Here is a 16,986-nt window from a genome sequence, read left to right as displayed (position 1 = left end):
GCCCTTCCTGCCGACCCGCTCCTCGCTCCGACTCCAAGGCTTCCCCTCCGAAAGGATTACAGGAATTGGCATCTGATCAACCACAGTGTAGCTACCAGAAAGCTTCGAAGGGCCGGGGAGGCCCTACTGCAATTTTGCTCAAGAGAAGGTTCCTCCTTGACTTAAGGAACGTCCCAACATGAAACTAAACAAACACAAATAAAAAGGAGACAGAACGCAACCCTTCCATGTTCTTCCACACTCCTGATAGCCAAACACCACTCAGGAAATCTGCATTGTACAACGGGACACTCGCACTCATTTTAATTGTAGAATTTACCTCAGCTACCAGGGCCCCCCAAAAGCTGCTGCAAGGGGGCAAATCAATCCGGGCGCTGCTTTGGACCGGGACACGGACCCTCCTCAGCACCGACGCCGCGCAGAGGTGCTGAACACATCTGAGTCTGCTTCCTCGAGACACGTCAAGGTGCTGCCAAGACCAGAGTGAGAAGCCAATGGGGCCTCCATATACTGCTCCTAAGCAGATTTTAATTCTAGAGGGAGACACACACCGCTCACACGACTGGTTTTTAACACAGCAACAGCCACCAAAGGCAAGAGCACAGGTAGGACAGCCTGCCAGGCAGTTTGTATTAGAACAATTCCTCACCCATCTCCTGCAGCCCCGAGGCTGAACAGCCCCAGAGCTCTTCAGACACCCCACTCACCCTGCACTCCCTTTCCTCTGACATTACCTGTGCTGAAATCTCTACCATTTCCAAAATCTTACACCCTGACAGGGAGCAGGGAATGGAACAGGGACAAGTTTACACCGTTTAGCAGGCGTTTTTCAAAGCTTCCATATCACGTTTCTTCAACTGGAAGAAGATTCTTAATAAAAAATATCATCCTCCCACACTGTCTAGCTTTTTTATTTTTTTTCTCCCCTAAACATAATCAAGGCAGAAGGGAAGAGGGAAAGAGGGAGGAAAAAATGAACACAAAAGCACCTTAGCTGCATTTTATCCTTTCTCCAGAGGAGGACATCCATCATTCCTCTATCATTTTGTATGATAGGAACCCTCTCCTCCCTCCCCTTCCCCTCTTTTTTTCCTTTAGGCAGCAATTCCTCCTCCACTGCTGACAACATTTTGTCCTTGGAGAGTTGTTCTTGATTGCACTCAGGATTAAAATTTGGGAGAATTTCTGATTGTTCAATAAATGTTTCAAAAAGCTTCTATAAACTGTCAACACTAAGCAGATTAGGAGGTGAAAATGTGGCCTGGATTTACCCACTGAATCTCCACTGGAGATTTTCAGGAAAATCCTAAAACAAGGAAATCATTACAGAAAGGAGCTGAGGCAGGTCAAGCACAGCTACCCACAACAACAGACATTAGGAACAGGCAGAATAAACGGATCCACCAGAAGTTGCATCCGCAACCCGGCGTCTCGGCAAGGACACGCGGCGTCGCGCTCCGTTACCTTCTTGAACAGGCGCCCCGAGTCTTCGCTGACCTGGACAAAGCGCGGGATGATGTTGTTGAGATAGATATCGCTGAGCGTGGTGTGATCCCTGCTCTCCCGCTTCACTTGGTTTAGCAGGAGATTCCAGCAGTTGACTGGTGAGAGCACGTTCTGATCCTTCCTGCAGGGATGCAAACAGAGACAAGCATTGGATGGGGCTTCACCCGCAGCACACGGAATGAATCCGTCCCGCGCGTTCCGCATCAGGGAATATCCATTTAGCCACGTAGCATCTGCATGGGAAACAAAACGGGATGGCTCGTGCAGGACAGCAACCAGTGCAAGTCACCTAAACCCACCCTGAGCAGAAGAGCATGCAATATCCATACATAAAACTCGACATTCCCATCTTTGGGCTTTGCATTCCCACCTTTGGGCTCCCACCATGGCCAATTCCCCCTGTGCACGCAGTCCGAAAAAGCTACTACCCCTTTTTGTTTTAAGCACAGATATAATAATTCAGAAAGAGCAACTCCAATCTCTGCTGGAAGGCCAAAGCTCAACTCAGTTATTGCACAAGATTGTACCAGATTCTTTTCCCCTTAAAAGGAGTGGGTGTAATTTCCACAGAAAAAGGAAATATCCTTTTTCTAAAAGAACAGTGAACTCTGCTGCAAGCAGCATCTGACGCTATTAAAGTCACTAAAGAATTAAGCCCAAACAGACTTTTGCTGTCCTTCTCATGGCATTGAGGGTTGCATCACCAGCAAAATATGCATAATTTAAAGAGGGAAAAAAAGAACAGTTCCAAAACAGCTGATTTTGACACGTGTTTCTTTTTCTTTAAAGCAAGCACAGGAGATGACTGCTGTGTGATGGGGCCTGCCCCAAGGGCTGCAGCGTGTGCGAGGGGGCAGAGAAGCTCCGGTGCTTTGAATAGGAGAAAGAAAATAAAACGGGAGAGGGTAGAGATTTCCCTCGGAGATAACATTGCCCTTTGTGGTGCCTGCGGTACTGCGGATACTGCTGGCACGGGCAAAACCAGCAGGAATGATGCAAACCCAGCGCCGTGCGGGCCTGGAGCTGCCAGGTGCCGAGCGGGCCGCCCTGCTCCGGACCTGCAGGACCTGCCGGCTCCGCTGCAGCTCCGGGGCCTCCGGAGCTCCCTGCAGCGAGCGGAGCACGGCCGGGCCCCCAAGGACACGTGCAGGGCTCAGCTCCGCACGTTCCGGCTTCTGCCGACACCGGGGGTGACAGCGTCCGCCACAAGCTTCAATATAATTAGGGGGGTTTGTTCTAAGGTGAAACAAGAAACAAAACCCGACTTTCTCCCAGCACAAAGCCGGGGGAGGAGGATGGCAGCGACTCCAAGGAGCTCTTCCAAGCGGCAGCGCTGCTCCAAGCCCGGAACGAGCTGCCATCTGGCCCGGCAGACCCGGCTGCGCGGAGGGGCCGGGCAGGCAGCGCTTGGGGAAGGGCCCTGCCGGGGCTGCCACCGCTCGGCTGCTTTGTCCCTTTTATCCCCAGGACACCCATGGGTTTTGTACCTTGGCCTACGAGCTGGAGGAGCAGCAGGAGCAAAGACACGGATGAGCCCCAGGGCCCTCCTGGCTCCGCTGCCAGCCCTGGCCGCTGCTGCTGCCCTGCATGGGACGGGCAAGCTGCAAACAGGGACACGCAACCACGGCTGGACCTTCTGGGAATAACACTAATAGAAGGAATGCGGGCAACAACCGGCTCTTCCACAGGGGCTAACGCTCTCTCTGCAGCCCAGCGCCGGCCCGTATGTGACGCTGCGCTCCAACAGCAGAGCCTGGCTGTTCCTTGGGGCTTGCCATTCCCACACCTTCCCGGCCGTGCTCCAGCTCCCTTGGGAACACTGCCAGTGCAAGGATGAGGGGCTGGGAGCGCACAGAACGGATCAGGAGAGCCGGGCTAGGAAACCGGAGAGGCAGGCGGGCGATTCCCAGCTGTCCTGGCTGCGGCAGCGCAGCGCCCGGAGCTATTCCAGGGCACATAGCACAAATACCAGGAGCCGGGGAAGGATGCTGGGCAAAACTGCTCGCGTCCCACGGCGCCACGCGGGTTGTCGATGCTCTCCGTGTGGTTAAACAGGAAAGGCCACCTGGGAGGAGAAAACAACCTCCGCACACGGCACTGTCACCGTGGGCTCCTGTCCCCAGCCCCGGCCAGCGCAGCTCGCTGCTCCTCACAGCAGGAATCTGCTTTGCGATTCCTCCAATTCCTCAGGGCCTCCTGGTTGCACTAAGCCCTCGGGTGCCCGGTCCGGGTGCTCCCTCCTGCTTTTGCCCAGGTTTCACGTCTTCACCGCAGGATTTTGACAGCAAGAGCAAGATGCAAAGATCGTCCCCGTCGCGTGTCGGCACCGGCAGGAGGAGGACGAGGGGACCCGATTCCAGCAGGAAGGAAAGGGGGCAATTCCCGAACTGCTCACGCCGGCGGGCACCGCTTGCCAAGGCCCCGGCGGGGCAGCCGCTTTCCCAACACGAGCACCGGTTACACACGTGCTGACAGCAGCTCCGGCTCGGCCACAACCACGAGCAGATGGCAGAGAAGCAAAGTGCCGTTGGCATTAGCGATTCCGGTGGCAAAAACACCCGGCTCCCAACTCCTTGTCACTACGGACAAGGGACCGGAAAGGAAAACCCAAATGACAGTGACTGCCGGCTCCAGGCACGTGCGAGCGCCGCTTCCGCAGTCTGGATGCTCCGGAACGGCTGAAATCCTGGGGATCGAGACCAACAAGAGCGCCACAAAACTCTGGGAGTTCCCCCACGTTGCAGCCGTTCCCGTGCAGAAGCAGCGTCCGACACGGGCTGCCGCGTTCCCACCGCTCTCGGGGCGGGTTGGAAGCCCGTGCGATGCCAGCGACGCCGCGGGGCGTTTAGGGCAGCCCGACTGCCACCGGGGCGGATGCACGACGAGGAAGCCGGGCACGGATTTGTGGAACCACAAGGAATGCAGCTCGGTGCTCCTCGGGCCTTATCTCGATGGAGTCCCGGGCAGCCTCCACTTCAAAGGTGTCGGTTGGTCTCCACAGATCAGAGGAGAAGATGGAGCTGGAGCGTGTGAAACTTCTTAATTAAATTACTCATGGGGACAAGGAACTCGCAGGCGAGCAGGGATGTATTATCCGCTTCACCGTGTGCTGCGAGGGAGGCTGCACCCCGAGGTAGCAACAGGAAAGGTGCCTTAAAAAGAGTTTGTGGATACAAACATGCTCCAGCAGCCTGAGAAGGGAAGTTATTTGCAGACGGGTGCTGCTGCAAGAGCCCCTTGCAGGGCACCATGGCCTGGAACAGGCAAGGCAGAGAGCTTCGCTGCTCTCCATAGCTGCTCACACTGCTCTCAACTTTGTTTTGCTCTATAACAGCAGCTATCATCACAGGACACAGCACAGAACAACCCCAGGATCGCTGATAGGGTGGAAAACACCCGCAAGGTTTCCAAGCTCAACTCTACTCAATTACATCAAAAAGAAACACAGGGCAGAAAAACCTACTTTTTCTTTTGAATCACCTCCCTCCAAACCCCACACAAGTGCAAGCCCATCTGATCCACATTAATTAACATTTATACCTCCCCCATAGCCTATGCCATCTCTACTTTAAATAGATCACTCCAATTTTGAGGAAATAACTGAGTTTCTCTGCAAACTACCGATTCAAACCAATGCTTGGCTTCCCCTTCACGTCTCCCTGACACTGCTCCATGCTAACTGCAGCAAATGCTGTGAATTGCAAGCACCGACATATACGCTGCTCCCTGCCCTCCTCTTCCAAAAGATTTTAGTTATGAACATCTGTTGTTTACAAGTGCTCAGCCTGGAGGTTGCCAGACTGATCCTGCATCTTCCACTTCAAGGCACGGGCTGCCAGAAACCCAGCTGAATTTCATGCTGGGATATCCTGGACATCCTGCGCTCCAGCTGACAATTGCTACTCGCTATCCTGCTTCCACAGATTTTCCCAATTTAAAATATGGCCTTAAAATAGCCTCGTCTTCGCATTGTTTTTCTTTTTTAAATTCCTCCCTTTAAATTAATTACTCAAGATTTGCAATGCTGTTTATACTGTTAACTATTTATTGGGGATGGCAAATGTCTCCAGAACAAAAAAACACGTAAAACGGGTCAGAATTTGGAAGCTAAAGTGTTTTTTTCCAAAAGGAGACGTTTTGGTGCAGCCAGAGCCGTCCCTAGAGGTGACCCCCTGCTTGGCGGCGCTGCCTTCGAGGAGCCCACGGAGCCCACAGCAGCGCTGAGACCTGCAGAAACGGATGCTCTGATTTAACAGCCACGCACGAGGCCTTAAATCCATCAGGTTTTTATGGAGCGATGACTGCGCTCAACTTTTGACCGACCAACTCCTGTTACAAGAGGGGCTGCAAGGCCCAGGCTATGAGACACGCTCCCTCCCCACTACCACTTCTTACATCTTCTATGAGTGTTATTTATCATGAGGATCCCCAAAAGCCTTCCTAACTATGCGTTTTATACAAATGTTCTCTTCAATAGCCTGTCCTATTTCCAAACTCGTTTTTAAAAGAGGAAAACCACCGTCAAAGGGAGCTGGTCTAACGGCCATGGTAGAGTAGTTAAAAGCGAGTCGAACCTGGGTCATATCCAACTGTCATCAGCTCATATGTCACCTTGGATAAAACAATCTGTTCCCACTCTTTGGAGATAGCAAATGAGAATAACAGCCCCCTGCCTCTGTAAATCATTTTGAGCTGCTCGGGTGCAGGCAGCATCAGACGGTGCAATGGGCAGGCAGCATTTAGGTGCAGCATGAGCTATTGCAGCTTGCTGCAAAGACCTGTGCGAGGCATTTGCTGCAAACCCCCACAAGCCTCATGCCACTCTGTCCTGTGGCTGCTTTTAAGCCAGCCTGGATGTGCCTGGTGGGGAGAGCTCCTCAATTTAATTCCAAGGGTCAAGCTGCAGCCTCTTCCCCTTGACAGCATTCCCTTAAATGAAGGCATTTGGAGTAACTCGGCAATTACACGGTAGCTACCGAGCACGAAAGGACATGCAAATTACAGCGTTCCTGCCTGACAAATTTCCTCCTTGACAGTGCGTTATGAGATCTAAAAACTGCAAGTGACATGGTAAGCAGTCACTGAATAACATGGTACCTTCCAACGTAATTGCTATGTTATCAAAAGAACGTGCTATTACTGTATATTTATAGGTTAGAGCCACGCAATTACAGAGTAGCCACCAGCATGTGCACATCTCTTGGAGTCCTGTAATACCAGAGTGCTCAGGAGCACAGCTCCGACGGCTGCCGTAGCTCAGAGGGGCTTTTCGGGGATTCCAGCCTGGGCTACAGCTTCAGCCTCTAAAAAATACAGGATTCCAGGAAAGTTACTCTTCAGGATTCACACAGAGCAGTGCTTGGGATGGCAAAGTGTCATTTGAATTCATAACTATCTGAAAATGACTCGTTTGACCAGCTAGGAAACAGTACTGTGTTATTAGTTAAGGACTAGAGGTGGCAGGGAAACCCCAGGGAGCATCTAAACATCCTGCCTAATGCAACAGCCATGGTCACTCCTGGGGCTTATTTTTTTCCTTCTAAATCAGTAGGGCTCAGAAATCTCTCCTAGCAAAAAAAATGATTTAGTTGCTTTGCAAATCACTGTGTACAGACACAATGTGGTGATTTTGCAGCCCAAATCCACAAGGCTCTGAACTGCCTCCTCTCTGGAGGGGAACATTGGATTGGAAGCATTGAAGCAAACCAAATGATGCTCCCAAAGACAAATCTAGCCTGCGAAAACACAGAAAAGGAAGAAGTGCTGCTGCTGAGACACCCTCAGCCTTGCACTTCATATGGTGCATGCCCTTGTGTGATGGTTTCGAGCACACAGAGTTAAGTGCTAACGTGAGCGAAATCACTGGAAGGGAAGACTGGAGCCAGGTGAAAGCGAGGCTCAGGAACGGGGCCCAGAACATTTGGGGAAAGGGCCTAAGAGCCCTTTCTGAATCTAAATGCAGAAATTCTGTGATATTGCCCCCAGGACACTCAGTTAAAAGGCACGACCTTCTTTCCCAAGCTAAAAGCTCAAAGCAAAAGCATTTCTGGTCGTTTCATGTCTACTTTAAGCACAGAACTACAGCAAATTACACCAGAGCTGTACAAAAAGTAGGTTAAAACGGTGATACTTAATGGCTTTCCCAAACAGGGTTTCTAGGTATAAAGGAAAGCTGATCCTCCTCTGCTGCATGATACAGTAACCCACAAACAGAGGGAAAATAAAAATCACGGCATGCCCCAGACGAAGCTCACAGCTACACTGTACTGTGGGTGGAGGCACATCCAGATGGATCGTGTCAGGCAAAGGACAGGCTAATCCAGCCAAAACGAGGATGATTCACATCCCCAGGCTGCCTTTTGGTGGTGTCCCCAGCTGCCACCCTGACGCGGAAGCCGCGGGCACCGCTCCGGTCCCCGTCCCGCTCCGCGGTGCAGGGGGGAGCCGACCCCCCGGATCAGCTCCCTGCACGGCAGCCCCTTCCTCCGGGCAGGAATCGGCAGCAAAACGCAGCGTTTCTGCCTCCACGAAAGCAAGATCCACACGAGCCTCCCCGGCTCGAGCGGCTGAACTCGTGAGCAGGGCATAACCAACGCGGCGCCGCCAGGCCCACCATTAATTAACGTTTCAAGCAGGTGTGGCTAATGTAAATACCCCTGGAAAGGGCAGAGAATAGCTGCAGTGTGAGAATCCTGCAGCAGAACTCTATTAAAGAGGCCATTTCCTACTGCAAACACAACCAGCTTGTCAGTGAGGAGCAGTCCCCAGCAATGGGACTGCCGTGTCCTCCGTATCCCATAAAAACGACCATCACTTCCAACGGGAGCATGAGGATAGGCAGCGAACCAGAGCACAGAGTCTTCTAACCTGACACGGATCACAACGCTCCTCTATTTGAGCGGGTGATTCACTGCCAATTAAGACATCTTTTAAGACAGTTTTAATGGAGCCCCGTCAGCTTTTTTAATCATAGCTCTATCCAAAAGCGCTACTGGCCTTGTTTCTCTGCAGTTTAAGTGATGAGGAAGATAAGTGAGAGGAAAGAAGCCTGAATAAAGCCACTTGGCATCCAAAGAAGTCCTGGTTTTGACCATCAAATGAGGTGTCCAACTTGGCTTTCCAAGATAAATGGCTCCTCCTATATTGTGCCAGCTCTTTATCACTGTTGCCTATTGGAAACATTGGTCCTATCAGGAATTACCAAAAGGAATCAAGCAACCAGGCTAGGTTCAGTGTTTATAGCAAGCTTGGGAAGTGTTTTCTTCTGAAATCCATGCAAATGCTGATACCTACGTTCACTACAGCAGCTCTGCGCTTGCATTCCTACACGTGTCACCACGTATTTAGAAAAAAAGGATAAAAACGAAGGGCAAATACTCTACTTGAATTGCTGGTCCTTGGTGCTCCTAGTTTTGGCGAGGAATCTCTCGGCCAGCTTCTCCAAATTCCTCGAGTAATCCATCTCGATCTCGGCCTTCTTGCGGAAGAAATCCTGCAGGTCCTGCAGTAGCTGCACCCGGAGCTCACACTGCTGGTCGAGGCATTTCAGCTGCTCTACCAGTTGGGCGCGGATCTCTGCAACGAACAAAAGCATCAAAGATTAAGCGAAATCTCATTAGAGAAACACCGCAAAGCTCTCTATACGGTTAAAAAAAAATCCTTTCATTAGTAACATGGCAAAGCCCCATTATGAGCAACTATATGCACAGAAAGCGATGCGGGGGTGGCAGGAAAGTGACATGGGACATCGAGGGGGGTGTCCGGACGCGCACGGAAAGCGTCACCCCTCCAGGTTCACCAGCTACAAGCATCAAGTGCATTTCTGGCACTAAGCAGATGTGCTCATTGCCTAAAAATGTACTGAATCTCCAGGCTGGAAGCAGGACCGAACGCTGCAACACCCCACGTCAGCTCAGCGGGTCACGCCGGGGAATTTCTATCGGATTCCTTCGCAGGCTCTTGCTGATGCAGAAACAAGATGTTAACGCGCGCTGCGGCGCTCCCAAAGGCGCCGGTTTGGGATGATTCAGTCAGTGACTGTGTCTCCAGCTGTGCAGCTCTATAAACCCAGCCATCAAAGCAGAAAAAGACACCCCTTCGCAGACCAGAATGATACATCTTCCTCTTGGGATGCAGCCCTAGAAAGATGATTTTGCTATTAAAAAAATAAGAAAAAAAAATTTGCAAGTTGTGCCTCTTTATTTGCAAGACTGATAAAGCAGCTACCAGTCCAAGTGTTAACGTGATTATTAAACATAATTATTACTGGAGCTATCTATTTGTATTTGCACATTTTACCACCAGCTTTCAAGACGCTGCAAGATTCTCACTTGGGCCCTCTCTGATGGGCTGCTCATCTCCTCATCTGACTGCAAATGGGGGGCAATTTGCTCGTGGCCAAACAGTGCAACAGAACGAAGCAGAAATAGCACAGACTCCTCACTAAAAACACGCTGCCTCTGCCCTTCCAAGTCACAAATCAGCCCTGGTTTTTGAGGGGGTCTGCATGAGGCCACCGGGCTCAGCCACGGGCTCTGCTGCAGGGGGGGCAACCTCGTGCATCTTGCAGAAACGCGCCGCAAAATGAGATCAAGAATGCAGGAATTTCCTGCGGCTTTACGGGGCCTTCTCGAGCATAAAGTGCCTGCTTGTTTTCCCACTGCTTACACAAGCACAAGGTTTTTTTCAGCCTCACTCCGAGGACATACCAGGGCGCAGCAAAGGCAGCGCGCGACACACTGAGGGTCATTGTACCACACAGGGCCTTTTGTAGGGCTCTAGTCACAACAAACACGTTTTCATGGCGAATCCGCTGCTTTCGCATCTTTTAATTGACACAGGTCATTAGGCTGCAAGGACAAGAAGCCCGTGGTGGAACTGGGATTAAGCATCGAGCATCCTCCCTCTCACATCAAGCCTTGCCCTGCGCTACAGGGTGCCCCCACGGTCATTCTGGCTCCTGTGTTTAATTGCTGCATAATTAAAAGGTCCCTAATAGCAAAAGAAAATTCCTTCCATGTATATTTTTCTTTCTATTGCAGCTCAGAATCGTTTGGATTTCCCTGCATCTGCTGTCACTTCCTTCTAATAAATGTACGTGTTTGCTTACAAATGGGCACTAAAGATGCTCCCGACAGGCAGCATCTAACCCGACCCAAAAGACTCCTGGAAAGAGAGAGTAAAACACGGTCCTAGCCCTAAACTAACAAAGTTTATCACCTTTTGCAATCTGGTTGATCTGCACCAATTCCAGGCAGAGACGGGTCAGAGATCAGCAGAGCAATCCCCAAAACTGGTCTCTCGATGGACTATTAGTGACTATTTCTACACTCCAGCTCTCCATAGACACGAGTGCCCCAGTAAGTGCCAGTTATCCCTGATTTGCTGTCCTAAAGAGCCATATTCTGAGTCATTATGAGACAGACAGCTATAATCGCAGGCAGTGGAGAGGAAATTAATTTTTTACCCTACCCATTGTAGCACCATTTTACTGTTCTGGTCTCCCGCTCTGCTTTTCAGCTCTTCCTCATACCTCCCGATCCGTTTTAGCTTATTCCACAGCTTAGCAGTCATTTCAGTTTATTTACAGGCAGGATGACCTCCTGCTGCACAGCGTGAGCTTCGTTTTTGCATCTCCTTCCCTCTCGCTGATTCTACTGCGAGTTATATAAACGTAGCCTTCTGGATTTTAGTATTTACAAGAATTTATAGGGCTATGTGTGTGCACATACGTGTTTTGCACTGTGGAAGTTACCGAAGTTCCCACACGACTGAGCTCTGCTCCTGCTCTTTAGTACTCGATGATGCATCTTGAGGGAGACCAGCACCAAGGAGCACAGGCCAGGTCCTGCTCTTCTGCAGCACCCAGCCTCTATGAGAAGAATTTATAGGAAAAAATCTCCTTTTTAGAGTTTTTAAGCCTCCTGTGAACCAAAGGTGTAGAAATAGGGAAGAGAGATGCTTCTGTAGCAAATTGTTCATTCTTCAGCGGGTCACAGAGCTACAGGGATGAACCAGGACTCAGGAGTCCTCCTGTCCTGGACATTCGGAGCAGCGGGATCACTCCCTGCCCAGGGTCTAGCTTTTCCTGGTGAAAAGCTGTCTCCAAGTGCTACAGCAGGACAGAGCACAGGGAGGCTCGGCCTTCCCACCACACACTTCCAGGAAAAGCTCAAGGGACCCGGGCTGCTTTTCAGGATGGAGCTGCACGGCCGCGTATCTCTGCTTTGCTCAAGCCGTTCCCACCGCTATCCCAAACGCCACGAGCCCTTTAAAAAGAGGACAAGCTTGGGAAAAGAGTGGGATGACAACAAACCGGAGCGACCAACCCGCGGCTCCCGCCCAGATCAAGCGGCAGCGTCGCCCACGCGGCCCCGCCGCGGCGGCCGGGCCCGGGCGCCGCCGGGGTCCTCCCCTGGTAACGCTCCGGAGCCAAACACAAACAGGAGGTGCAGGGAAGCCAAAGGGAGACGGGGGAGAAGCAGGAATGGGAAGGCTGAAGTCAGCACATTGGAAAACCTCAAGCGCAGCCCAGGCCGCACGGAGCAGGGCTGGGCTCGACGCTCTTGAAGGCCTTTGCCAGCCACCATCGCTCCAAGCGCCCAACGCCACGAGCAGAACCCGATGTCGGAGCGCACGAAGGGGAGCCCAAAGCGACCAAAACGTCCCCTTGGCACCAAAACCTGGTGCTGTTGACTAAAAACCCCGAACCCTCCAGATGGGAGTAAAAGTTAAAGCCTCTTACAGGTACAAACAACATTCAGAAAGTCTTCCCGGTTACCTAATGTATTCCCAGCATATTGCTAGGAATTGTTCCTATTTCCCTACCGTTAATACATGAACAGCCGTAGTCTAAAAGCAAAAGATTTCATGGTTTTATAAAGAGAGTCTCATTTCTAAAAATGATTAAAAATAGGGCTGTGACAAACGACAGACAACAGCCTTCGCAGTTCTGGCTACGGCCAGGAGGTTTTGTGATTTAGAAAAACCTTCATACAGTAGCAGGGAGAACTCCATGGAATGAAATGCACTGCTAGCAGAACACTGTTGATCACAGCCTTAAAATCTCCCTTGTAAATCTAAGAATGAGGCTTTGAAATGAAAATGATATAAGAGGAGGAAATGCAGCCTGCTGGTTAACAGCAGAGCCCGGAGATTCAGGTTCATGTCAGCAACTGCATGTCCTGGAAAAGGTGAGTTTTCTATTAAAAAAACAGGGTATTCTTTAGAGTATGACCCAACGCTAATATTTCTCAATCCACACTGACAAAAATCCCTTTATAGTTATAATTATATATCATTATAAACATTTGCGGCTAAAATTCTAATATATGCATGATAAAATCGTTTCCACGTCCAAGATATATGCATGAAGTTTAGCATTAGTGAAGTAAAAAGACCATCTGAGGCATGCTTAAAAGCAAAAGGAAACAGAAAGCCTAGTTCTTAGTGAAATACTAGGGACAGCCATGCATTATTTTCATACACACATCTTAATATATTTGCATCGCTAATTACTCGGGCCTCCCAGATTTTCCAGTCACAATAAAAGTGTCATTAGAAGAGCCAGGCTGTTGACTTCTCCTTTAATGCTGCTGTATAACACTGCAATCAGGACGGATAGCTTGGAAATCTCCTGATTTTAAGCGGCTTTTGGCCAGCAGCCCCGAAGGCTGCTGCAGTTCGGGGCGTTTGCTGCCTTCCCGTAGCAAAAGGGCTTTGTTTGCAACCTGCAGGCTGCAAACTCGGGCAGGGCTTCAGACCTGCAAAACTGTTCAGCAAATGCTCAAAATTCAGCAATTCAACACCCTGACATAGGTTGCTGCGGCACCTACTCTGTGCAGAATTCAAATGAAATATTTAGGTGTTTTTATCTACCGCAATAACCAAGCGAGTCTCTCTCAACACAGTCCTCGCTGCCGACCTTTCAGGGAGGATGTTTAAAAACCAGATATAGACTGAATTACCCCATGCAGGGATTCGCTGTCCCAATCTCCTCTGCAGAACACGGATAAATCCCCACATGGGCCAGGGCAACCAAAGGCCTCATTTTTATAACTAATCCACAGTGCGCAGCGAGAATAAAACGCCCAAGAGCATCGGGGAATATTTTGTTTCCAAGCTCAGCGACTGTTTATTCCAAACAAACACCAGTCTAATCAACATACTTCAAATAAGTAAAAAACAAAGCAAGCCACATGCAAGAGGCAGGAGCGTTACAACTGCTTCTGCCTACAGGAAGTTTCTCAGTATTTTAAGCCTGTCTGTGCTCAGTTAAAGGATACCCCAGATGACATCAGAGAAGAAAAATCTCCAACTTCTGCCTACGCTTTGACTGCTGCGAGATCCTACGAATAAGTAATAAAAGGACGTTTTATCACTGGTTTGCAGCATGGATTTACACAGTAATAAGTGCAACAATAAAAAGGGATTTTTAAAAAAATCAGTTTGGCACGCGGATCGTAAACAAAAGCAACGCATTTGCATCAGTTCTAGTGCTCAGTATCCAAAGAGATTCCTGGGGAATGATATATTCCACACACAACTTTTAATAGTTATTCCCCTCATTCGCGGTGATTAAATTAACAGTGCACAAAGCAGAAGAAAAAAAACAAAACAAAACAAAAAAACACTAGCTGAACATTTTTAATGCAAGGGCGGGTTTTTTTTAGCACTTGCTTTCCTGCTCCCCAAGCACTGGCTGTTGGGGTTTTTCTGTCCCTCTGCTGCCTATTCGGAGCTTTCTCCTGAGTTTACTGCAGAAAGAAGAAGATTCTCTCCTGTCAAAGCAACAGATTTTTTTTAAATCAACCATCAATTTTTTATTAATTTTTCTCTTCCTAACTTCTGGATGCTCCTTAAGGCTTCCCTATGCCCCTCATCCCAGCACCAGGACATGCCACATGCAGGTGTCAAAGCAGGACAAGTAAATTCCACCCCAACCCTCCCGCTCCTGTCGCACCTAACGAAGCCCAGAGCTCATTCTCTCTGTTTAGAAAAGCCACCGCGTTTCACCTGGCACAGGAGCTCTCTGATCCTTCCGAGCCCACAAACCCAGAGCCTACACGGCATCCTGCCGTTGCCAAAAACGCTCTTCCTGCTCCCCAAACCACACATCAAAGCGACGGGACTGAGCCCCAGGGAGCTCGGAGGCATTCGGGTGCCACCGAAACGCTCCTTCATTTTGTTTGTTCCCTAAACGGATCCATACTCCAATCAAAGCCCTGAACTTTGGGGTTAGGAGAAGAGAGGGCCCCAAACTCTGGCAGTTTTCTTCAGTTTCCTACCGCTTTCCAAGGTTTCTGCAATGTTTTCTTCACTTATTTGAGAACTAGTTATTCTTTTCAGCTCCACGGCTCCTTCCAAACCTTTTCCCTGCCCACTACGTAGGGTACAGGAACTATTTAATGGCAATAGATGAAGCCCAAGACTTGACACGGCTCTTTGTTCCCGCCGAGCGGAACGGAGAGATTTCATCTACCAGTGCTGATTAAATCCGAAGTGAAAAGGCTGCTTATTTCTGCCTTCCCAAAAAAAGAGAGAAATCTTTTGGAGATATTTTAGCTGCAAAGATAGCAAGGATTTTATTTTCACGGTGGAACAGCACTAAATTGAACTGCATTATTCATCAGCAGCCGGTAACGTGATCGTTATTTCTGGCATTCACCATATGCTCTTACTGCCTCGAGTCTCTTTAGGAGCCCCAAATTAAATGCACCGCACATGACACGTTGTTTGGAGAGCGCGTTCCTGCGCACGCACCGGAGCCGCACGGATGGGAGCGGGACACGCGCGAGCAGGAGCCCCGTTTGCAGAGACTCGCTCTTGTACCGAGGAAGACGTCGGTCGCGGCATCGCTCTCATTTCAGCCAACACCCCTGGGCGGTTGAAGTCCCACCTGCCCCAAGAGTTTTGGGAATTCCACTTTAACCCCCAAATCAATGGACGCCCAAGGCATGGAGTGACTCCTACATGGGGTCCCGGCAAACGGCTCCTTTCCCCCTAGCCGGAGTCCCCGGGGACATCGGGGCAAGGCCAGGGAGAAAAACCCAGCAAGCGGCCACGCGACTTAATGCATCGTAACATGGAACGCGCCTCGCAGATCGATAAAGTTGCTGGAACAAACGCAGCAATTAACGAGTTATGGGTTTTAATCCCTTCGACAAAAGGAAATTCCCCCGGTGACTCTGTCGTGGAGCTATAGATGCAGCCGGGCCGATCAACACCCGATCTACCCCATCGCGGCCCGGATTCCTCCTCTGCCCTCCGCTAACACGTCAGCACGCACAAATGGTGGAGGAAGAGGAGGGAGGGAAGGGGGAGCGTCTCGGAGCGCGCACGGCAAACCCGACTTCGGAATGGCTCGCGCACAAGGATTCCCGGATACGCATGGGCAGGAAGGGTGTTTTTAGGGTTTTAACCGCATTAGCAATATCCACACCAGTTTGGGATCCGGGCTGACACCAAGACCCCAACACGGGGGAACTGGGCTGTTTCTCTCGGACACGAGGAAAGCAAACGGCGCCAGGCTTCTTCCTCAAAACCGAGCCGCTCCGGAACTGCGCAAGCCGCCCTCAGCTTAGCGCTGCCGTTCCCGGTTGCCATGGAAACCGACACCTTTCCTCGGATACCGCGAACGCTCCCTGCCATTCCCGGGCTCGGGAAGCTCCCGGGCCAGGCGGGACGTGTCCCTGCCGGGCAGCGCGGAAAGGCGGGACCCACCTGGGCGCTCGTGGAGGAGCCGCTCGGCGGCGCCGGGCCAGCAGCCCCGCGCGCGCGGCGCCAGCACCATGAGGGAAACGCGGCCTTCCCGCCGGAGCGGCGCGCGGCCCACCCGGCCGGCGGGATCCGGGCAGCCCACGGAGCCTCCGCGGCCGCTCTGACGGCTTCGGATCGCTGCACAGAGCTATTAACTAAGCCTAGACATTCCAGGGGAGGTGAATAAGCTCCGTGGCAGGATCTCGCGGGTGACTCCAGCAGGATCAAAAAGGCCCGGGTTATTTGCCCGAGGAAGCAGTGGACGCTAATGACAAAGCCGGCTGCCTCCACAGTGTCCTCTTATTTTCCTCAACGCAGCGACACCTGCTATTAAAGCAAATCCAGTATGTAAAACCCAAGTGATGCATCGCTAGAGCGACACGAAAGTTTGGGATAAAGCAGTCCCGAGAGTTCACAGGAGAAATCCAGCTGGAGCACTGCTCTTCATACACAGATAGCCACCTCCAAGGAAAGGAAACATAATGGAAATAGAACCACAAAAGCAGCTCTTTGGTCGGATTTGTGAGGAATTCACCCCAGGCCTGGACAGTGAGGAGCCCTGCACAGGGCCCAGGAGGTAGCGGGGGAGCTTCCAAGTGACAACAGCTTTTCCTGTCACTCCCAACACGGCTGGGAAGCCAAGTTTGGGTCACTTGGAGACATCTCTCCAGCTGCCCTTTGAAAGGCCAAAATTTGCATTTACAACTTCCAACAAAACTTCTT

General features: G+C 50.9%; 1 protein-coding gene across 2 annotated transcripts in view; it reads right to left on the bottom strand.

The window, feature by feature from the left end:
• SRGAP2 (SLIT-ROBO Rho GTPase activating protein 2) overlaps positions 1–16,986 on the bottom strand; it is a 69,315-nt gene that overhangs the window by 40,118 nt on the left and 12,211 nt on the right. For both annotated transcript variants that reach the window (XM_088526911.1, XM_088526912.1), the window contains exons 2-3: positions 8,889–9,081; positions 1,465–1,627 (exon numbers count right to left, since the gene is read on the bottom strand). In XM_088526911.1, the coding sequence (XP_088383037.1) occupies positions 1,465–1,627; positions 8,889–9,081 (356 nt within the window). The remainder of the gene's footprint in view (positions 1–1,464; positions 1,628–8,888; positions 9,082–16,986) is intronic.

The sequence above is a fragment of the Tinamus guttatus genome, unplaced genomic scaffold, assembly GCF_059628265.1.
Source record: "Tinamus guttatus ecotype Peru unplaced genomic scaffold, ASM5962826v1 Tinamus_guttatus_pri_ptg000259l, whole genome shotgun sequence".
NCBI lineage: Eukaryota > Metazoa > Chordata > Aves > Tinamiformes > Tinamidae > Tinamus > Tinamus guttatus.
Note: the sequence above shows the minus strand (reverse complement) of the source record. Positions and strands in the feature narration are given on the sequence as shown.